General features: G+C 39.0%; 1 protein-coding gene across 1 annotated transcript in view; it reads right to left on the bottom strand.

Annotated features, from left to right (window-relative positions):
- Positions 1-25,093, bottom strand: part of LOC136877616 (myosin-VIIa) — a 267,052-nt gene that overhangs the window by 94,342 nt on the left and 147,617 nt on the right. Inside the window, exons 24-25 of the mRNA XM_068228687.1 lie at positions 20,367-20,594; positions 3,670-3,846 (exon numbers count right to left, since the gene is read on the bottom strand). Of these exons, the coding sequence (XP_068084788.1) occupies positions 3,670-3,846; positions 20,367-20,594 (405 nt within the window). The remainder of the gene's footprint in view (positions 1-3,669; positions 3,847-20,366; positions 20,595-25,093) is intronic.

Here is a 25,093-nt window from a genome sequence, read left to right as displayed (position 1 = left end):
TCTTGGATAACGCTAACAGACATGCAATTTTAAAACAATCTTATTTACTGCATGTACAGTATTTACTTCGATATCCGTATAAAATGTAGAATACTGTGGTGAAGCACAGGTACATTTGCTAGTTATAAATAAATGTAAATAAGAGGTAAGCAATTGATAGTGAATCTGCCACCTGGGCAACCGCCCTAAATGCAGATCATTGATGATCTATGAGGCCACAGAGATCCATTCAAATCAAAGCTTATCCATACGTAGATATCCTATATACAGTTACCACTGATGCTTTCATGGCCTGTCTTATGCCGTATCAAGAAAATAAGGTGAAATTCTTTATGTTTTGCAGAGAACTTTGCCCTGCATCTTCAGAAGAAAATTTTGACCGTTCATGGATTTATGTAGGTAGTACCCTTCCCTGTACCTTCACTATCATTATTATTCCATTTTGGTGTTTTCTAAATTCGTACATTCGTCATCACCAATGTTTCATTCCAGGCTTGTGTCAATGTCATACTTTCATATGTGTATACACCTGTTATGTGATTTCATCTCGGACTGATTCTGATGGTTTAGTCAGCTTCTGCTTTGAATACTAGCACTGTACCACCTCCGGTGAGCCATCTGGTGATGAATGAACATACCATTTCCACTCCTATTAGTAACGTCTAAATTCAAACTCCATTCTTGGAGAAGTCTTCCACGTGAACAGTCGATATGTTCTTCTGAAGACGCGGAGCAAAGTTCTCTGCAAAACGTAAAGAACTTTACCTTATTTCCTTGACACGGCATGAACCCAAAAGCTTATATCAAGTCTATCCTGTAAATTGATTTCTTAATAGGACTTTCATTATACTAGTTACTACCCTAATGCTCTTTTCTGTTTTCTTCTAATATTTTTCTCATACCCTCGTGGGGTTGCTTATGTGCACTGTGTAGCACATGTGAACTTGGCCCTGTTTTTATTACTGAAGGCCCTTCCTAACATCAACCCTATGTGGAGGAATGTATCCACTATTGTGTGTTTCTGTGGTGGTTGGAAGCTTAATGTGTTGTATGTATGTGACAAGGAGACTGGTGGGACAAACATCTAGTCCACGAGTCAGGGAAATTAATGATATGCAACTAAAATTCCCGATCATGCTAGGAATAGAACCCAGAACAAACCCAGGATCCAATGAACCAAAGCCCTTGACTTCTTTTTTTTTTTTTACAATTTGCTTTACATTGCACCAACACAGGTAGGTCTTATGGCGACAATAGGACGGGAAAGGACTAGGAGTGAGAAGGAAGTGGCTGTGGCGTTAATTACGGAAAACCATCTTCAGGCCTGCCAACAGTTGGGTTCAACATTTGCAGAACATAAATCATCAAAGGCAGCTATCCTAAGATAAAAAGATTCTTAAATTATTATTAAGCAAAATATAAAATATTATGAACATTCAGATTAAGTGTTAGATAGATGCAAGAATTCCTGATATATAACAAAAAGAAAAATTAAGAATATATTTATATTTTCCCTTACAGAACTGAAATCATACTGTTCAAAAACCAGTGGTTATCATCCTATCATCAGTGGATACATCTTCCTTGATATCACTGCTCCATTGTAGTGATATCTTTATGAATTTGCTCCCTCTGCATATCAATTACAGCCATTGCTTTCAGGACCAGGTGAGTTGGCCGTGCGATTAACGGTACGCAACTGTGAGCTTGCATCCAGGAGACAGTGGGTTCGAACCCCACTTTCGGCAACCCTGAAGATGGTTTTCCATGGTTTCCCATTTTCACGCCAGGCAAATGCTGAGGCTGCACCTTAATTAAGGCCATGGCGACTTCCTTCCCACTCCTAGCCTTTTCCTATCTCATTGTCACCACAAAACCTATTTGTGTCGGTGCGGCGTTAAGCAAATCGTTAAAAAGGTAAAAAAAAAAAAAAAAAAAAATAATAATGGCTTTCAAGTTGGCACTAATTTGCCAGAAATGTTCCTTGTAATCTATTACATTCAGTAATGGCACATTAAATCCTGTTTCATAGCTGAATGGTTAGCATACTGTCTAGAGGGCCCTGGGTTCGACAGAAGCAGAAAGAAGAATTACAGTGTACCAAGGAAACAACATTATCATTTTGGGGACCAAAAACCGGGAAGCATCCAGAAATTGAAAAGGAAGCAGTTTCTTACGGAAATCAATAGAGAAATGATGGCTTTTCAGTTTCCCACAAGATGCTCCAATTAAAGGCTGTAGAATTAGGAAAAACCATGAAAATTCCTGATTTCAAAACAAACAGAGGGTGGCTTTGTCGGTTCATGAAAAGGAACAATCTTTCTCTTCAAAGAAGAACATCTCTATGCCAGTGACTTCCAAAGGACCACAGTGAAATAATCATTAAATTTCATAGATTTGTAATAAGGAAGTGATGCAAGTACAATTACCTGCTATCGCAAATTGGAAATGCAGATCAAACTCCAATCTTCTTTGATATGCTGAGAAACACTACAATTACCGAAAAAGGATCATCCAGCATAGTCATGAGGATTACTGGGGCAGAGAAACTTCGCTGCACAGTTATGCTGGCTGTTACTGCAGATGGGTGAAAACTTCCTCCCTATGTAATTTTCAAGTGAAAAACAATCCCTAAAGGAAAATTTTCTTCCGGTTTGCACATTCGTGTCCAAGAGAAAGGATGGATGGTGGCAGATCTAATGAAGGATTGGTTGTGTGTTGTGTGGGGAAGATGGCCTGGCCATCTCTTAAATCACAGGTCTCTCCTGGTTTTGGAAAGTTCCTGTGGCCATCTTGCTGATGATGTTCACGAAGAAATGGTCAGCCAGAAAACTGATGCTGCAATAATTTCTGGGGGCTTGACGTCAGCCTTGCAGCTTCTTGATGTAAGCATCAACAAGCCATTCAAAAACAACGTGTGGCAGGAATATTCTGAAAGGATGGCAGGAGGTTCTCGTACTCTGACACCTACCGGGAAGATCAAGAGGCCTTCACTAGAATTATTTTACATTATTCTAAAAAATTTCAAGAAAACTGGCATTTCCAATGAACTAGATGGACCTGAAGATGCTTGCATCTGGGAGATGTAAGAGAATGGGAGTGATTCATCACAGGCAACTTCGGAAGAAAGCGACGATGAATGGCATGGTAAGTCTATTTCTTTGAAGTGAAATATGTATTAGCGCAAGCAATTTGACAGATTTTACCCTAATATAGTATTCTAATTTATTTTAGGTATCTGGCTCCTATATTCAGCATGACATTTAAAGACAACATTTTCCGTACAATTATTGCTAGGAAATGTATTATTGCCTTTGATCTTTTATTAAAATTAATTGGGTTGGACATATTTTCAACTTTTTTTGTACCATTTTAGGCCTAAATAAATTTCGTAACTTGAGTAAGGTAATTATGTTCGAGTTTTTCATTTCCATTTTTAATTTAGATTTGCATAATTTTCCCTCACTCTTTTGAGGTTGAAGAAAGTTTAAAACGGAAAGGGGGGGGGGGATTACGCAAGTGAATATGGTAATACAAGCGACCAAACTCAATGAGATTATAAAAAACTGAAGGGACTTGTGCCCTCTCACGTCTCTGGATATGTACTGAAAGTTAATATTAAGTGAAACAGAAAAGTATGAATCTTATTACAAGAAGATCAAGACTTACCCTCTGGAAGGCATCTACAACTAAGGTTTGCCAATGTGCCAGAACCTGATCTGTGCCTCTCTGGAGCAGATGGGTAGGAATGTAACCAGGAAGAAGCTTCGACATGAGAACAGAATCAAGTCGATTTCCACATTCTATGTAATATTGCTGAGCTGCCAGCATAGCCAGATCTCCTTCCTGGAAACAGATAAATGAGTTAACATGTACATACATACATGGATATTAGTAGATTTGGGTAAGTAACTATATAGAGAAAAGTATTAAGACTCAGTAAGTTCTTACAGAAATGTAAATGAAAGTAGTAGCTATATATTTATTGAACGAATAAATTACTTCCCACAATTACGGGTTGCCATAATGGATGAAGTAAAGCGTTTCAGGATATAGAATGTTTTATCATACAGAAATATAAGTTGGCAGTAATATGGATTTTTAAAATTATGGAGGTCCGAACAAATGAGATCTCAGGATGTTTACAGATCCATATATGGTGGTGGTACCTATTTTTCAAAGCTGTTCATAGGCAGCTCGAACTTCTTCCAGGATTCTATTAACAAGGCAGGTATTATGCCATGAGCACCCACCATTAAGCTGGTATTTATTTATTTATTTATTTATTTATTTATTTATATGTTCTGCTTTTCAAGGTGGACTTCAGCAGGCTGGCCGACATGGTGCTCAAATCGGATGGTGGGATCAATAATGAAGCATTTTTTTGTCGTTATCTTTAAAGGCAATTATGTCAATTCGTCTTGTACTCGCCTCATAGAAAAACAATGGTCGTCTTCACATACATGGAAGTTTTTACTGCAGAATTCTTCTGCAGTCAGTGATTTTATCTTGTGGTGATGTGAGTTTCTCAGTAGCTCGCCGTAGGGGCAAGAACCCAGAACGTAAGACAGTGTTTCTTTCTCTCAGACGCATCTGTGACAGAAGTTTCCATCCTGAGTCCTGCTCAGAATTGTTTGTACTGCAGAAACATTTGATGCCGTCTTGATTGTCTCTCACCATTCGCTGCAAGGAAGTCCCTGGGGATGCCTAATCCTAGTGGCTTTACGTCGCTCCGACACAGATACTGTAGGTCTTATGGCGATGATGGGATAGGAAAGGCCTAGGAGTTGGAAGGAAGTGGCCGTGCTTTAATTAAGGTACAGCCCCATCATTTGCCTGGTGTGAAAATGGGAAACCACGGAAAACCATCTTCAGGGTTGCCGACCATGGGATTTGAACCCACTATCTCCCGGATGCGGTGCCTAATCCAATTGTTGGCCGGAGTGTACTCTTTATACAGTTCTACACCGATCCCCTTCTGAGGCAAAGGGCACCAAATTGCCATTTCACGACTTCTTAGTTCTTGGTGGATTTATCTTGGATTTGGAAGGTCGCTGCCTTTATTGGAGAATCCGTTAACATCTGTGATGTTGAGATCCTGTAAACAATGCGTTGTTTCGGATGACAGATCACACATCCTTAAAACATAGCTATTGCTGGCTTGGCGAAGAGGGTTGCATGCGCTTATTTGTTGCAGATGTACTTCCCAGGTTGCTTTAAGTTCAAGGCCTTTGAATCTTAAATCAGAATACAGAGCACTATTGGATGTATCCGTGGGTAAGTGCAAAACTTCCTTTAGGGAGCTCTTTAACATTTTGTCAGCGGTTTTCAGTAAGCTAACCAGTAACTGTCTTATTTCAGCAGTCTGAAAAGTGTGCTGAAAAGCATACACAAGAGTAGGGCTGACTGCTTTCTTCAAAAGAATGTACTTTTGATCTGCCTTTAACAAAGTTGAGGCTGTAAGTGCATCTAACTTCTTGTGCAAGATTTTTAAAGAAGAGTTTGCATCAAAGGTGAGTGTTTTGTTAAAAGTGACACCAAGATATTGAATTTCTTCTCTTTCTTTAATAGTACTAATATTAAAATTTTCGTGAATATCAAGGACTCCATCTACGAGATTCCCCTTCTCAATACATTTGCCAGCACATTTGTTGGCATTTATCTATAAACCGATTTCCTGGAACGTGATAGCAATGCATATTCACTCTATTGCACACTTTTTCTTCAGCCAAATTTAGTTTCAAAATAGGGATGTATTGTTGATTTGTATGTTAACTCAAAAATTATGCTTAATTTTCTGCTTCTGCATTTGATTTTATTCTGCAGTTCTGTAGCTTTTAAGAATTTGATTAGTATCGAATAAAGTGGAACCAGAATTATTTCCTTTTGAGGTTATTATATAAGTCTGTTCTGTTCAGGTTACCTTGTTGTTTCCTCGCTTTTGCTTCACATGCTTTGGTATTTTATTTTACTTCTGTTACCATATGTGAGAATAAGTGAAAAAAAAAAGGTAAAGAAGACATGGTACTTAGAAATGGATACAGGCTGTTCTACAGTGGAGGACCTCAACTTCAATCAATCCATCAATCAATCACTACTGATCACCCAGGTGGCAGATTCCCTATCTGTTGTTTTTCTAGCCTTTTCTTAAATGATTGCAAAGAAACTGGAAATTTACTGAACATCTCCCTTGGTAAGTTATTCCAATCCCTAACTTCTCTTCCTACAAATGAATGTTTGGCCCAATTTGTCCTCTTGAATTCCAACTTTATCTTCATATTGTGATCTTTCCTACTTTTAAAGACACCACTCAAACTTATGCTCGGAACATGCCACGTATGATATGGGTGTGCTGTTTACCAACTGATGAGCCCAACTTAGCACACTGGGGTGAAATGCTGGCAACCAGGAATGAGTTAGCTGGAAAATTTATAATGTCCAATAACGGACCATTTATAATGGTATTACGTACCACTTAGTCGAGCAGCTCATATTCCTTCTCCCAGTTCTTCCCAGCCCAAACTTCGCAACATTTTTGTAATACTACTCTTTTGTTGGAAATCACCCAGAACAAACTGAGCTTCTTTTCTTTCTATTTTTTCCACTTCTTGAATCAAGTAATCCTGGTGGGGGTCCCATACACTGGAACTGTACTCTATTTGAGGTCTTACCAGGGACTGACATGCCCTCTCTTTTACATCCTTACTACAACCCCTGAACACGCTCATAAGCATGTGCAGAGATTTGTACCCTTTATTTACAATCTCTTTTATGTGATTACACCAATGAAGATCTTTCCTTGTAGCCTATTAACCACTCAACCCAGTTCAACATACCATAAATGGGAGGTGCCAATGGAAGTTAGAATGTTTATTACTTGTAGCAGATTTTAAAAGGCAGTGAAAGACAAGAGACAAAAGAAATAACAGAAAGAAAGAAAGTAGGAACCCGATATCGCGAATTCATTAAGATGATGTTTTTTTTGGCTTGTAAAATCTTATTGTTGTACATACAGCAGTGTAAATAAATGCATTAAATATTGATTAGTGACCAAGAGTTATAAGCAGTAACATTGGTGACCCCGACGTGATACAAATAACGGCAAGTTTTCGAAGTGTAGTGAAGTGAAACATAAAGAAGCCACCAATTAAACAACAGCACACTGTTACGTGAGTAGAAGTTCTCAGTCGCATTCATTTCATCATCCTGTGATGAATATCAATCTTAGGCCGTAGACTGTGTTGTAAATTGTGTATTCAGAAACATATACAATAGGAACTAACTCCGAAATGGCAACCCAGGAAAACAAAGATATTCCAACCGTAGGCTGCGAAGCTAACAAGGTTAGCATAAAAATTCCTCCGTTTTGGTCTGAGAAGCCCGAAATTTGGTTTTTCCAAGTAGAAGCCCAGTTCAACATTAATAGAATCACATCCGAAGAAACCAAATTTAATTACATAATTGCCCAACTCGAACCAAAATATATCGAGAATATTTGGGATATAATAACAGGACCAGGAACTGCTAAATATACGGCCGCCAAATCACGGCTCCTGGATATTTTCAAAGAGAGTGAAGATGTGAAAATCAAAAGATTGTTTACTGGTGTAGAGTTAGGAGATTACAAACCTAGTCAGCTTCTTAGAAAAATGCAGTCGTTAGCTGGAAAGGATGTGACTGATAAGGTTATTAGAACCCTTTGGCTAGATAAGCTTCCAGATTCGATAAAAAATATCCTAGTCGTGAGCGAAGAGTGCCTGGAGCGTGTTGCAGTGATGGCTGATAAGATGTTGGAGATGAACCCCCGCAATGACGTATTCAAGGTTGATACCCAAGACCCAAAAGGTACTATTATTAATGAGTTAATTACTAGGATTGCTCATTTGGAACACCAAATCGCTACGATGTCTGTAGGACAACCCAGCAGTCGAAATCGTAGTCATCGCCGGTGAAGCTCTAGTCGTGACCGAAGCCGAAGTAGAAGAAGATACGACCCAAAAGGCAAGTACTGCTATTATCACTTCCGATTTGGTCAACAATGCATTCCAGAGAAATGTAAACAGCCTTGCTCATGGAAGTCGTCGGAAAACTCCAACTGGCAGTAGAATTAGCGTCTAGTTCACCTGCCGAGAACCATGATAGAAGCCGCAAACACCGGTTATTCGTAACAGATAATAAAACAGGCCTGCGGTTTCTAGTTGACAGTGGGGCAGATGTGTCAATAATTCCACCAAGGAACTGTGATCGAATCGATGATTCGTTTAAACTTTATGCTGCCAATGGTACTGTAATTCCAACGTATGGTATCAAAACCCTAACTTTGGATTTAGGTTTACGCAGACAATTTCAGTGGCCATTTGTAATTGCTAAGGTCAACAAGGGTATATTAGGAGCAGATTTTTTAAACGAATTTCATTTATGTGTCGATATTCGTAACAAACAATTAACAGATGGTGTAACCAAACTTAAAAGCAAGGGTGAGGTTATGTCCATTTCGGAAAATGAAACTATAAGTACAGTGAACAAAAGTATGCAATTTGCCGACTTGTTCAGGTCCTATCCTGAAATAACATCTCTAAATTTGGTACCAGAAAAGATTCCACATAATATTAAACATTATATCAATACCCAAGGAACTCCAGTTTATTCTAGAGCAAGACCATTAGCACCTCATTGGTTACAGCAAGCGAAACAAGAATTTCAATTTATGCTGGATCATGGAATCATCAGGCCATCAAAGTCAGAATGGGCTAGTCCTCGTCACTTGGTAAACAAGAAGGATGTATCTCTTCGTCCATGTGGAGACTATAGGAGACTGAATGAACGAACAGTTCCAGACAGGTATCCTATTCCGAGACTTGAAGACTTTCATCACATCTTGGATGGTGCAACGATTTTTTCCAAAATTGATTTATTCAGGGCTTATTTTCAGATCCCAATAGCAGAAGAAGACAAGCACAAAACTGCCATTATCACACCATTCGGACTTTTTGAATTTAATGTCATGAGTTTTGGACTTAGGAATGCCCCATCGACATTCATGCGGTTCATCCATGGTGTTTTGAATGGGTTAAATTTCGTATTTCCATACCTGGATGATATATTGATTGCCTCCAAATCAGTTGCAGAACACAAGCATCACCTACAGCTAGTTTTAGAACGGTTGTCGAAGTATGGCCTCCGTATCAAGATGACTAAATCTGTAATAGCTGCAAAAGAACTTGAATTTCTAGGGTACCTGATTACACTAGATGGTTCGAGACCACTTCCTGAGAAGGTACAAGCAATCAAGGACTATAAGTTACCTGAGACCGTGCGTGACTTATGCACATTCCTAGGTTTGATCAACTTTTATCGTCGTTATCTGCCAAATGCAGCAGAAACTCAAGCTATTCTACACGAATATTTGAAAGGAGCTAAGAAGAACGACAGCAGAAAAATTGACTGGACCGACGAAGCCAAGAAACAGTTTGAGAAATGTAAAGAAGACCTGATTAATGCTACATTCCTGACATTTCCAGTTCCAGATCTGCCTATAGCCCTTTTCACAGATGCTTCTGATCAGGCTGTTGGAGCAGCATTACAGCAATATGAAGATGCTGGTTGGAAACCTATAGCTTTCTACTCCAAAAAGCTTAGCAGTGCGCAGAAGAATTACAGTGCATATGATAAAGAATTGCTTGCGATATACCTAGCCGTGAAACAATTCAGGCACCTCATTGAAGGTAGAGAACTTACCATTTTTACGGATCACAAACCAATCACCTACGCATTCCAACAAAAGAATGAGAAGGCATCCCCTCGGCAACTACGGCATCTGCAGTACATCTCGCAGTTCACGACTGACATACGACATGTCAGTGGCAGAGATAATGTGGTAGCCGATACTCTGTCAAGACTTCATGAAATTTCAGTAATTGATTATGAAGTCATAGCAAAGCATCAAGAAAATGATGAAGAGCTGAAGCAGTTACGACAAGACAATACATCACTGAAATTCAAACAGTGTCAGTTAGGTTCTCAGTACATGTTGTGGTGTGATGTCACTACTAATAACATTCACCCTTTTGTTCCAAAGTCATTTCGCACAAAAATTTTCAGACAGATTCACGATATGGCACATCCTGGCGTGAAAGCAACAGTCAAAAACGTTGTTGCCAAGTTTATATGGCCAGGAATAAGAAATGATGTGCGTAAATGGGCTCAATCTTGCATTAGTTGTCAACAAAACAAAGTGACAAGGCACACTAAGTCTCCAGTTGGAAATTTCGAGCAACCAGATGATAGATTCAAAGTGGTTCATATAGATATAATTGGACCCTTGCCACCATCAGAGGGAAACATTTACTGCCTTACTTGCATTGATCGATTCAGCAGTTGGATGGAAAGCATTCCAATGGCCAATATCAACTCCCAGTCAGTAGCAAGTTCATTCTACAACAATTGGATAGGTAGATTTGGAGTTCCAGAAGTAATTGTTACGGACCAAGGGAAACAATTTGAATCAGAATTATTTAGAGACTTAACAAAGCTCTGCGGAGCGAAGGTGCAACATACAACTTCGTACCATCCCCAGGCAAATGGAAAAATAGAATGGCTACATCGTACTCTTAAAGCAGCAATTAGAGCACACAAGGACCCCAGATGGACTCAGAGCCTACCGACAGTTCTACTTGGTCTACGAGCAGCCATTCGAGAAGACTCCAACTACTCACTTGCAGAAATGATGTATGGAACCACCATCAGACTTCCTGGGGTGTTTTTCGAACATTCAGTGCAGTTACAGTGCAATCCAGATACCTTTGTGACCCAACTCCGGGATCACATAAAGCATCTTAAGCCTGCTAAACCTAGAACAGTGACACCCAGATCTACATTTATTCACAAAGACCTCTCTTGTAGTTCACATGTGTTCTTGAGGACAGACAAAGTTAAAAAATCCCTCGAGCCACCTTACAAAGGACTGTTCCGAGTGGTAAAGAGGCAGGACAAATATTTCACCATCAGTATCAAGGGCAAAGATGTAAACGTTTCCATTGATAGACTCAAACCTGCTTATATACTAGCAGATGAAGAAACAGAACGAGATACAGTGAGGAATCCTAATCTACCTCCTATAACACCCCCTGTTTCCGAAAAATACCGTGCCAACCAGAAACAGGAAAATACCTTCCAGGACAGTGAACGAGTCAAGACTACACGTAGTGGTACAGTGATAAGATTTCCTACCAGATATCGGGACATTAATGACTTCTTAGGTTAGGTTAGCCTTTTGTCATGTACAGTTCATAAAAGTTTTCATCTTCTGTTAACGTAACTTAGTTACTGGCAGGAGAGTGATGTAGCAGATTTTAGAAGGCAGTGAAAGACAAGAGACAAAAGAAATAACAGAAAAAAAGAAAGTAGGAACCCGATATCGCGAATTCATTAAGATGATGTTTTTTCTTGCTTGTAAAATCTTATTGTTGTACATACAGCAGTGTAAATAAATGCATTAAATATTGATTAGTGACCAAGAGTTATAAGCAGTAACATACTCATGCAACACTGCTGCTTCGCGGGATTTGTGTTCACCTTATGAATCGAGAAGTTACATACTTTCACGCCATCTCTGTTTCATAATTAGAACTAATACAAAATGGATTGATATCTGTTGCTTTTGAATCATATCAATAAGGGATAGAACATGAGACAAGCTCTATTTAGTTTCAAGGTATTTGCTTTAAAAGGTATCACGTCCTTTCCTGCCATCTCAAGAATATTTGGTGAACTATATCTAACTTGAAAATTCTTGCCACTCATGAAGGGCAAGCACCGAAAGCAAATACTGCGCAAGTATGTTTTTGCTTCGCAGGCTAGCGGCTACTCAGTCACAGAGGAATGGCTGGGCCGTCTCATTCTCTTACGGGCGCAGAGAGTACTGGTTTGATAGTTGACAGTAGTGGAAATGATGTATCGTGAAGTGATATCTTTGGTTGTGATACAGAGAGTGACTATGAACAGCAAGAGGTTGCTGGAGAAGTGGCAGACAGCGCAGATGAAGAAGAAATAGCTTCAACCGTAATAACTTTGTCTGCTGTTTGGTGGTTTTGGTGAGAGGTACATGTCGTCACAAGCACACAAAAGGTGCCCTTCATGGGTGTGCCAGGTACAAGAAAGCATTTTGTGTCTGTTTTAGATGCTTTTTTGCTATTTTTCGATGACAAAGTGATTGATCTACTTGTTCAAGAAACAAATAGGTACGCAGCAGAGGGTTTACTTGGCGCGCCCTTGAAACCAAGTTCGCGCGCCCGGAAGTGGAAGCCAGTGACAGGGGGAGGAAATTTATGTATTCTTGGGCCAGTAACGTTCATGGGGACAGAAACCCACCCACAGGCATGGATTTTTAGAAACCCCTATATTCCTTCAAACAATGGCAAGGGACAGGTTCGAACTCATCTTGTGATATTTCCATTTTATTGATAATTCTACATGGGATACATACACAGGACCTAAAATGCTTTTAAAAATTCAGCCTTTCCTGGAAATTATAAACGGATATTTTCAGACAAAAATATTTCTGTGGAGGACTCCCTTACACTCTCGAAAGGCAGACTTGAAATAAAAATTTATATTCCCCTAAAGGCTGCAAAGTTTGGAATCAAACCTTATGAGACCGGCAAACCGTCTTCAGGATATCTGTGGTCATTTATTGTTTACAGTGGGGCTGACACAGATATCACACCTTCAACTGAGGTACCTGATAATTTGAAGAGCTCTAAAATTGTGGTCACGCCATGTGAGCCACTAATGCAAAAGGGGTACACACTGTGGGTGGACAATTATTATAATTCTCCATCACTTTCTATTCTTCTGTAAGAAAAGGGCATAAATGTAACTGGCACCCTCAGACTGAATAGAAAGGATGTTTCGGATTCAGTCAGACGTAAAAACTAAGGAAGGGTGAAAAGCAATGGAGTAATGGTATTGATATGGAAAAATAAGAGGGATGTCTTCTTCATTTGAACATGTCATAGCAATGAAATGGTTCGCAAAACAATCAGGGGAAAGGAAATTGAGAAACCTATACGCTTTTTTGAATACATTTCCTGTATGGGATGAGTAGACAAAAAGGACCAAATGGCACAGCCATATCCCGTGGAAAGGAAAAGATAACAAAAGTGGTATATAAAACTGATTCTGCTTTTCTTGAATATATCAATACACAATCCATACATTTTATTTCCAAAGAAACAGTCCACTGACAATCTGTCATACACACTGGATAACTCTATTAATGGTATTATAAGTAAAGTAAAAAGAAAGAACAACATAAGATTAATGCCAGAGAATCGCAAGAGTTCAAAATACGCAAATTTTACTTTTACAAAGCCAGGGATTTTTCAGATCACAAAATTATTTAAGAAACATGACTGTCAAGTCTCATTTTCTACTAATAACAATAATGTTCATATATTTTATAACCATAATAGTGTAAATTACAATAAAGAGGATTTCTTAGATTCAGGAATCTATAAACTTAAGTGTGATCAATGCTTTGTCACATACGTGGGACAAACAGGTAGGAGTTTTCAAACTAGATATCTTGAACACGTCAATGCCAACAGACACAAGAAGTATTCTGCAATGAATGTCCATTTGGGAGATACGGGTCACCAATATACTGACAATAAATAAAGACTTGACCATTTGAAAAAAAGTGAGCAAAGGGAACCTGATGAGCAATTATGAAAATATTTATATAGGTTTAGACCAGAGTATTAACGCAAATAAAAATTTGAATAACGCACAAGAGAACAAAAATCTGTTATATGAACAGATGCCATCACTTTTATCATCACAAAAATTTAATAATTTGAAGTCTCCTCCTCTAAAACAAACATCCCACCCTCCCGCTCCAACTACAGGCTGAGCTATTTCCCCTTCCCCCACTAACAGTACTGTTCCCCCCCACTACCGCCCCTAGCCAAGTTCTGCTGGGTGAAAGAAAACATAATCGTAACACGTGCAGTAGCGTGGTGAGAGGCAAGTTGGAGCGAGGCTCAGTCGTGAAACAGCTATAGGGAGTTTCACCAAATCCGATGGTAACCTTTTACATCACGCATTCATGACTGAAACTCTTTTCTTACATTTCCAAGGGTTTTAAACCCATTAATTTTTATATCTCTTTCTGTCCAGATCTTATCTTTTTTATTTTTTTAAGGAACAATCATAAGATTTAAGCCATGAATATGGTGGTCATGCAGCACTGATCTTTGTCATACAACTGGCTATCTCAAAAGACTTCTGATTTCTTCTACCAGAATAGCTTAATTTTGAAGGAAATTTCCATACATGTTCTGATGTGGATTTGGTCACAATCCTATTCCCAGGCCAGATTTTTAATCTCCCCAGTCATCACACTGAAACTACCAGATACCAACACTGCCTGTAACATTTTCAAGTAAGGTTGTTCCAATTTAACATTGAAGAAAGATTGTTTGCAAAAAGTGTTAAAATACTTTATTAAATGTGTATATTTTGTCTTCAGTGTTTTCTCAACAGTTCAACAGTTTTCACTTCTGAAGTGATGTGTATTGATTAGGTGGACCACAAACTTAACATTGTTTCTTAATTTCAACTGTATCTATATGATGAAGTTCGTAAATTGTACTAACCATCTGTTATGAATTATTTGATAGGTGATTCTTTAGTAGTTTATTGCTGAATTGATGTACATTAAATTCAATTATCTGTAAGATCCCAGATTTTCTTTGATGGCTCTCTCTCTTTCCCTTTTTACCCTTAACAAGACGTTGTGACATGTCACTGGCAGTTGGAGAGTTTTTGCCATTGCTGATCATTCTTTGGCTACCGAGCTCGATAGCTGCAGTCGCTTAAGTGCGGTCAGTATCCAGTAATCAGGAGATAGTGGGTTCGAGCCCCACTGTCGGCAGCCCTGAAGATGGTTTTCCGTGGTTTCCCATTTTCACACCAGGCAAATGCCGAGGCTGTACCTTAATTAAGGCAACTGCCACTTCCTTCCACTTCCTAGGCCTTTCCTATCCCATCGTCGCCATAAGACCTATCTGTGTTGGTGCAACGTAAAGCAAATAGCATTCTTTGGCTAGCGGCAAAGCCTCAAATAAAGACTTTCCAACAAGAGTCCTTATCCAATTGACCCATCTCGTAGGTGCCCGCCCCTAAGGTCTCCCTTCTGGTAGCTACCCTTCTACCACCACCTTCCTTCCCTCATGAAATATGGCCAAAGTATCTCAAGAACACTCGGTTGATTTTTTTCTTGAGCCTCGCCTTGGCTCTGATCTCCTCAAGATCTGAAGCACTGGTTCAGTGTTCCATCCGAGATATGCGCAGGACTTTGCGGTACACCCACATTTCCAGTGCTTCTAATTTCTTCCTATCAGCTGTCTGAACGTCCCTCTCTCAGCGGCGTACATGGCGATTTGAAATGTCAGTGCATTTGTCAGCTTCAGTTTCGTATTCTTGATGATGGACCTGTCCCTCCATATCTTACCGACTTCGGCAGTCGTCGTGCAGGCCAGGGCAGCCTCCCTTGCTTGAGACTAGAGTTCCCAGGTAGATGAATCTCCCCACGATCTCACATGGCAGGTCCATAATTATGACGTTTGTCTTGCTCTTGTTGATCCCAAGGCCATACTCTCTGCTCGTTCTTATCAGCCGATCCACGATGGATCTATATGTATATAATAAAGAAATAATATCAGTTTATGAAAACTTACTACAGTCAAAAAGACTAATGTTTTCAAATGTGGAATAAGACAAAGGTTCTGGATATGATCAACTGACAACAGGTACTAAGCATTTTTTGGTTGACCAATTGATGTAACTTCATACAATGCTCCCTCTTAGATACCCTAAGTTCTACTAGTTTTATCTTCCAGTGCACGTCAGTGTTAAGCAAGATTTGGACTGTAGAACAAAAATGACGTATACAGATTTAAAATTGTTTGCTTTATTTTTATAGTCCTTTCCCCTTATCCATTTTCTGCCAGGTTGGAGCATTTACGGCACTTCTCCACCCTCCTCTCTCCTTCCACCAATCCTCTTCCATCATTCTGTCCCAGTTCTTCTTGCACTCCCCTTTACTACGTATATCTACCTCTTGCTCTCTTTCTCTCGAACCTCATCTCCATCATCCGTTTTGGTATTATTTCCTCCCCCTATCCTCTTTACATGTCCACACCATCTTAGTTTACTCCTATCAATTCTCTCATTTAGGTCTTCCATTCTGACCTCCTTTCTCAACCTGTCTTTCCTCATCTTTTCTATCATACTTCTTAGGTATTTCATTTCACTGGCTTGAATTCTATTCTCGTCCCTACTTGTCACTGTCCAGGTATTATTATTATTATTATTATTATTATTATTATTATTATTATTATTATTATTATTATTTTGCTAGTGGGTTTATGTCACGCCGACACAGATAGGTCTTATGGTGACAATGGGGTAGGCCTAGGAGTTGGAAGGAAGTGGCTGTGACCTTAATTAAGGTACAGCCCCAGCATTTGGCTGGTGTGAAAATGGGAAACCACGGAAAACCATCTTTAGAGCTGGCGACAGTGGGATTCGAACCCACTATCTCCTGGATGCAAGCTCACAGCTGCACGCCCCTAACCGCATGGCCAACTCACCCAATATTATTATTATTATTATTATTATTATTATTATTATTATTATTATTATTTCTTCGTTATGCCCGTTTACAGAGCACGTTGGAACTTGTTAGCTTGATGATGGTTTTCCTTTCTTCTTCTCCTTCCAAATATCTTCATGAACTCTCTATCCTGTTTCTTGCATTCTTCCATCCATTGTTTCCCTGTGGTTCTTTTAGCCTTTTCCGTGAATGTGTGCTTTGCAACCAGAGCTCCAAAATCCCTGCAATCCCTGATGGTATCTTCTGTGATGTTCATTTCTATTAAGTCCTGCTATATTTCCTCTAACCAGCTGATTTTGACTTTCTTTGAATTAATTATACCAAGTAGTTTTTTTTTTTTTTGCATATCTAGTGTCGAACATTCTACAGATATGGCCATTGAAATTCATTCATCTCCTGCGTATGGTATCGCTGAACTTAGTACAATTTACGAACTTCATCGTGTAATCCATATTGAACGAGTTAAAACAAAGAAACAATGTTACGTTTTGGTCCACCCAATCAATACACATTACTTTACATGGATTTTATATTGTGTTTGTGGAGGAGCTTGGCAATTCGATCTTTGTCTTTGGCACCGCCACTAAAATTGCTCACAGTCTGAGTAAAACCCAGGACAAATTGTCCCCACTTTTACACCCTGGGGTATACAAAATTCCCTGTACTTGCAGTAAGGTATACATCGTAGCATCCTACATATAGTATCTTCAATACGGATCCATAATAATATTTATAGGTATGATATGATAGGTATACATCGGCCAAATATGCTGGTCCATTGGTACCCGTATCAAGGAACATGAACGTAATATTCGTCTCAACCAGCCAGACAAATCGGCAATAGCTGAGCACACACTATCGTCGGGTCATGATGTCATGTTCCTAGATGCTCGAGCTCTTACCCACACTAGACACTACAGGTCCATGATTATACGGGAAGCTGTAAAAATACGTAGAAATCCTAACAATTTCAACAGGGACACTGGCTATCAATTAACTAATACCTGGTTGCCAGCCATTAAGGATTTGTCCCTTCACTATTGTTATTTTGTCTCGGTGTTTTTCCAAATTCGTACGTTCCTCATCGACAGGGGTTTCATTCCAAACCTGTGTCAATGTCATACACCTGTCAATGTCATATGTTATGTACACATGTTATGTGACCCTCTTAGACTAATTCTGATGGTTCGGTCAGCTTTCGCTTCGAACGCTAGCACTGTGCCACGTCCGGGGAGCCATCTGGTGGTGAATGAACGTACCATTTCCACTTCTATTATAATGTCTAAATTTCAAAAAGTCATTGTTTAAGAAGCCTTTCTCATGGACAGTCAAGATTTTCTTCTGATGATGCAGAGCACAGTTCTCTGCGAAACATAAAGAATTTCACCTTATTTTCTTGACACGGCATAAGCCCAAAAGCCTGTACAGTATCATGTCTGCAATATAATGTGTTTCTGAAATAAGATACTGTTTAGTTTTATTTAACAAACACACATGCATAAGTTCAAAATGAAACAATGATCTTCAAAACTTTTTTTCTTTATAATAATCATTAAAACCAATTTCCAGTTATGGGAATGAAATTCAGATTTCTGTGAGAAGAGGGACATTTTGGAATTAGGTACAATTGCTTAACCCTAGTACTGCTGCAGGATTTTACCTCAAATGCCAAGGGTAAAGTTACTGCATTACAGACATTAAAAAAAAAAAATATTCGAAGCCACAAATAAGTCATAACATACATGTATTGTATACTCTTTTTTTTTTTTTTTTTTTTTTTTTTGATAGTTGCTTTACGTCGCACCGACACAGATTGGTCTTATGGCGACGATGGGACAGGAAAGGGCTAGGAGTGGGAAGGAAGCGGCCATGGCCTTAATTAAGGTACAGCCCCAGCATTTGCCTGGTGTGAAAATGGGAAACCACGGAAAACCATCTTCAGGGCTGCCGACAGTGGGGTTCAAACCTACTGTCTCCCGAATACTGGATATTGGCCGCACTTAAGCGACTGCAGCTATCGAGCTCGGTATATATACCATTTTAAAGCTTAGAAGTAGCACTAAATATTGATGCAAGAGACAAAAAGATTAAATTAATAATAATGGGTAATACTGTGGAAAATATATAACAAAGTTTTAACAATTAAACAATGTTTAAAAATCCTGGCCTAGAAGTGGCTGAAATTATTGGTTGATGTGAATGAAAATATCATTTATGTAATTTGTCCACTATAAGCTTATGATGGAGATCCATAACATTAATTTTAAGCCATTAGTTCCCTTTTGAAAAATTAAAAGATTTACCTCAACATTTTTCAGAAATACCAACATGGTGGACTAAAGTCTTCACACCCTCTTCTTTTTGGTGTTGTGATCCAAGTCCTTGTAACAGTTCACACATACACCAACATCACATCCAAAGCAGCCATAGTTGGACCTTTTCACTTTTTTATTTCCAGGAGAATTGCATACAACACACCTGCGTTGGGAAGTTTCCTATAGTGTGAGAGGTGCTGCCGGAAGCTGGCATGTTTTCAACTTCTTCAGCCCCACAGAGAGATTCCACAATGTTCACAATAAATTCATACCTTGATATTAGTTTATCTTCATCTGTATTCTGTGTGTATAGAATATAGGCATTGAAGATGGTCATGTCAACAACACGAAAATAAAGTTTGTACCAATTCCTATGGCTAGCTCGTTCAGCTGACACATGATCAATTTTCTGATCAGACACATCAATGCTCCTCATTCCCTTCATATATTCCGTCACTACAACTGGCATAACAATTTCCCTCCCCTACGAAGATCTACGTTTCACCTTGTGGTTGATAGCTGGGCATGCAGTAGAGAGAACTGATAACAATTTTTTCTGAGATTTTCTCTCTCTTCATGCAGTGAACAGTAAAGGGCCACTTCTTTTGTATACAGTTTATTCAGGCTCTAATTTTAAAGAGTTTATTCCTGGAGGAAGATTTTTTTCTATTACTGCGAACAGTACCAGTAAAAAGAGTGTTCTTTTCCAAAGAGCTAATGCCAGGTCAACAGAAGTATACCAGTTGTCTACAACAATACGGTACACCTTCCCAAATACATTTCCAATACTGTTCAGTAAACTGAAAACTCATCATACCCCAATCCTTTACCACTTGGTGCAGAACCTCCAGACTTGACAGGTGAATAAACACTGAACTACATTGTATACATGTTACTAGATTTTGCGACACACTGTGAAGATCTACCCGCTGCACTCACAATTTCATTTTTAATTTCATCATCTGATGAACTCTCCACATTATCCTCCACACAATAATCATCATCACTATCCGTATCATCATAAATAAGTCTTTCAATTTCATTATCGTCAACATAAACAGACACCATGTTGCCTAAACGATAACTTCAAGTGTAAAGATAAAATAGTGTCTGCCTTCCAAACAAATGATATTTGCGACTCACAAATAGTTTCAAAAGAAAGATAAACCTTCCAACTAGCAGGTAAATATACTACTCCTGCTATCTCTTGAGATTCTTACGAACTATGACAATTTTTCCGACTGTCAGACAGATGATCGCAGTTGAGGAACAGTCACACTGTCTGTCAGATAGGCGGTCCGCAGTTCTTGGGTTAAATTAAGATTTCTTTATGATGACACTATTACATTTGATAAAGTTCAGTGAGGGCTTACCCGGTCACAACGGAATTCACCAAACTTGATTCCTCTCACAACTTGTTGGTAGATAAGATTAGTAGCAACAGGATCAAGTACAGGATCATGCCATGGTGCAAACATCTCCTTCCGGAAAAACATTCTCCAAGGGGCACTTCTCTCCTGTCCACCTTGTTCCTTGGCATACTGCTCGCATTGGGATACTGCATCCATAACATGGTCACTTCCACTACCCAATGATGATACCTGCAATATTAAGACCAGTTTATTAATTTCTCAATGGACTATTGCTCCTTTGCTTAATGACATACAGAAAGGCATAAACAGGATTTTATTCTCTTTATTGTAGAGAGGAATTATTCTGGTTTTGCTGTCAGTTATAAGTTTACAATCACAATAATTATTGAATCATTCCATGATATACAAGTTTTCTCCAATCTCAAAATGTAGGTAACCCTTGAAGTATACTGCTTTATGAAGTAACCAGTTTGTCTTTAACTGTATGAGAACAAAGGCACAAAAAATTTCACATTAGATTTCATCAAAGGTATCACATTAACTAATATAAGTTTGTAAGAGACAATTAATCAACAGATGATCAATTACATGATTTAAGAACAAGCAGAAATGAAGTATCCTTAGAATATTTATATAAATCAACATAATTCTGTTATTTTAAGAAACAAATGCTCATGAAATAACATAGAACTAAAATGTAATTATTGTTACTTTATATTTTACTTCTATTTCAGCAGCAAGATAGCAGTGTTTGCATTGTTGGTGATTATTGGTGCTCTTCATATTCAAACATTCTGCTGTTAGTTAATGGTTGAGTAAAATATTCCTATATTTTGATACTTGTAGTTCAAGTTTCCTGCATAGTTTCAAGAGAAGTTGCTGAGTTATTTAGACATCTTCCTTTGTACTTTTGATATTTCAGCATTTGAAGTTTTAATTTCTGTTAGTACGTAGTAGGAAAAGAAGTTAATATCTTGCTTGCTTTACTGTCATGTAATTTTCATGGAGTATACAGTATTTCTTTCTGTTGATTGTTTTTTTATTCACAGAATACATTATTTTTGTTGATATTTTCATAATATTTCATATTTCCATGAAGAAAAATAACCCTAGAATACTGACACGTAATTTTAATGAGGAAGTTTGGCAACATAGCCTGCTGCTTCAAAACCGGAACTTCCTGTGTACTGAATGCCTTGCTACCTTCAGGTGGAAGCAAGCTGCATTGTTGGATGTGTTTATTCATGATCGTGGTTGTTTTGAAAGTAGTATTTTATCAGCATAGTAATAAAATTACTGCAAGTTTTTGTGTTTGTTATTTAAATGAAGTTTCCTTCACTTCTCTGTGTAGCGTCATGAATAGAATAGAATTTTCTTGAAAACAGTGCTAAATCATAACCAAGTGCTTCCCAACTATGTCCACCGCACTGTGTGTGCCCAACGTTGTGCAGTGTTCTGTGTTTTGTGTGACAAATGACCAATAAATCAGACCTATTGTTGTTAAATTTTATCTCCCAACTTCTTCAGATTTCTTACATTACTTCAAGTTATAAAAGCTTTTAATTTGTAGCATCATAAAGTTTAAATAAAAACAATCGTAATTTTTACGAGTGATTAGTATTGATGTTACTCCTAGGTAACGTGAGTATTCTAGGGTTAAAGAATGAGTGAAGAATGCAGGTCTAGAGACTGTGCATGTGAGTGAGTTTGAGGGAGATAATTAGGTTTCTAACGGAGGGCAGGAAATAAGGTAACTTCCCCTCAAACAATGTACAGGGTACAATAGGTAGATAAGAGAGAGGGGAAGAAGGGAGAAGTTGTGGAAGACAGGTGGGATAATGTTCTAAGTGAAAGAAATTGGGGACTAGGGGGTCTAGTCAGGCATACAGTTCAGGAGAGGTACCAGTGATGATCAATATGAGTCACTGGTGGAAGAACAGCTATTATTATGATGGAGAACAAGAAAATGTTAGAGGAGGGGAAGATAAGAGGAAATTTTCTTTTTTGCTAGGGGCTTTACGTCGCACCTACACAAAGAGGAAAGTTAAGAAAGGGAAATGTAGGGCAGAGGATAGGAAGAGGGAGGTTGAACAGGGTCATGAGAGGGAGAAGAAGGAGGAGGATGTAGATTCTGCAAGCATCAGAGAAGATAAGGGAGACCACGAGGGGAGGGGATCTAATGAGTTTGAAGCACTTGAGGCTCTGGTCATGGGGGACCCAGTAGTTAGGTAGTTAGGGATGTGGAGAAAGTGTGTGGAGAAAAGGGAATCAGGGTACAATGTTATCCAGGAATTAGGTTAAGGCAGGTCTTGAGGAATATAGAGAGGAAGGAAGAGGTTAAGAAGAAGGTAGGTGTTTTTTATAATGGTACCAACAATGTAAGGCAACAGAGATGGGTGTGAACATAGTTTGGGATGTGTGGGATCTGATCATGGCAGCACGAGAAAAGTTTAAACGAGTGGAGATTATTGTCAGTCAGATAGTGTGTAGGAGGGATACTGACTGGAGGGTGATAGGGGATTTGACTCAAATGCGACTGTGGAGAGGTAAACGGGAAACTGGGAGTGAGATTTGCAGATCCTAACAGGTGGGTAGTGGATAGGGATGCTGAGGTGGCCTTCATTTGAACTGAAGGGATATGCATAAGTTAGGGGTTGGTTAAGAAGATTTAGAGTGGGGATGTACTCAGTGGGGGGTCAAAGGGGTAGTATGTGGTCCTGTGGGTGCACTTCTTGCTGATGGGAGTGTACTAGCAAAACACAGGAAATGCCATCTATTCCTACCAAGTCTGATACATGCACGTCCATGCCGTGGCCTCTGGGCAACGGGTACATTCTTTAAGGTACACGGCTAAGTCATGTAAGGGCAGAAAGCGAGTTCCCGACGCTTAAATGGGGACCAATCAGCTAAGGGAGACAACCCTAACAGAAAACATTGGTCCTCCAGGATTGCTGGGGGTTGGAGCAAGGCTAACAACCTCGCTCCGGAAAACCAACTGTTGCGAAGCCCCAGAATATGCCTTGGAATGGTAGATTTAATAGACGACGAGCTAAGCTAAAGGCAATGGACTACGCAATTGGTACATGGAATGTACGCACACTTCTACGAGCCGGAGCACTGAAAGTACTGATGCAGAAACTAGAAGTCAACAAAGTGGACATAGCAGCCATACAAGAAACTAGATGGTCAGGAAGGGATGAGATATGGGACACCAAAACCCACACAATATTCAGTAGTGGGAAGTCAAGGAATGCACAAGAAGGAGGAGTAGCATTTATAGTACGAAAACAAGCTAAAGATGATGTACTACAGTTTTTGGCAGTAAATGAAAGATTGGCAACATTGCGTGTTAAAATGCGATTCTACAACTTAACAATCGTAAATGTATATGCACCAACGGAAGACAAGGAACAGATAGTCAAGGATCAGTTCTATGCTGAACTGGAACGAGTGCTAGATTCAATCCCATCGAACGATGCTAAGATGATAATAGGAGACCTAAATGCACATATTGGGAAGGAGGAGATATATCAAGGAATAATAGGGATCCATAGTTTATACAACACTACTAATGATAATGGACAGAGATTGCTTGACCTTGCTACCAGCAGAAACATGAAAGTGATGTCAACTTGTTTCCCTCATAAAGAGGTACACAAGCAAACATGGATATCGCTGGATGGAAAGATCTGTAATCAAATAGACCATGTAATAATGGAGAAAAGATGGGCATCCAATATCATGGATGTCAGATCATTCAGAGGAACAAGTTGTGGCTCCGACCACTTTCTAGTTAAGGCAATCTTAAGGTGCCGCATTATGAAAACAAGAAAGGAAGGAATGAGTAGGATAGAAAAGTACAATACTTGTGAACTGAAGAATAAGGAAGTATCAGAAAGATACGGGAAAAGAATGGCAGAAGTGCTGGTAGAGAAATATAATAAGGACCAAACAGCAATGGTCGAGACCAAATAGACTGCTCTGAAGGAAAGCGTTAAGGCCGTGGCAAAGGACACACTAGACATTGTACCCAAAAGGAACATAAAGGAATGGTTTGATGAGGAATGCCAAAAAGCCATAGAAGAAAGAGATAAAGCATATAAAGCATACCTAGAGAGACCAACAAGGGTGAAGAAACAAGAGGTTGAAAACCAGAATAAAGAAGTAAGGAATGTATGTCGAAGAAAGAAGAGAAGAAAATTAAATGAGAAAATGGCTAGAATAGTGGAGGAATTTAAAGATAATAGCTACATGGCTTACAGAGAAGTTAAGGAAGTGAAAGAAGGATTCAAGGCAAGAACAAACATGTGTAAGGACAGAAATGGACAGCTTTTGGGAGATAAAAAAGGGATCCAAGATAGATGGAAGGAATATTTCCAACACCTCCTGAACCCAGTAGAAATGAAAGGGAAAACACCAACTACCTCAAGGAATAATACTGAGACAAATGAATCAGAAGTCACAGCACCATCTATGCAAGAAGTGATAGAAGCCATACAGCAACTGAAAAACAATAAAGCACCAGGTATCGATGGAATCCCTACAGAGTTGTGGAAATACGGAGGAACCACACTACAAGAAGCTATATATGATCTAATTGTGAGTGTGTGGAATACAGAAGAAATGCTTGAAGACTGGCGCAAAGGCATCATATGCCTAATATACAAGAAAGGGGATAAGTTGGTATGTAGCAATTCTAGAGGGATCACACTGCTGTGTACAGTATA

The sequence above is a fragment of the Anabrus simplex genome, chromosome 7 (genome assembly GCF_040414725.1).
Source record: "Anabrus simplex isolate iqAnaSimp1 chromosome 7, ASM4041472v1, whole genome shotgun sequence".
Classification (NCBI taxonomy): Eukaryota; Metazoa; Arthropoda; class Insecta; order Orthoptera; family Tettigoniidae; genus Anabrus; species Anabrus simplex.
This window is presented reverse-complemented; position numbering and strand designations above follow the sequence as displayed.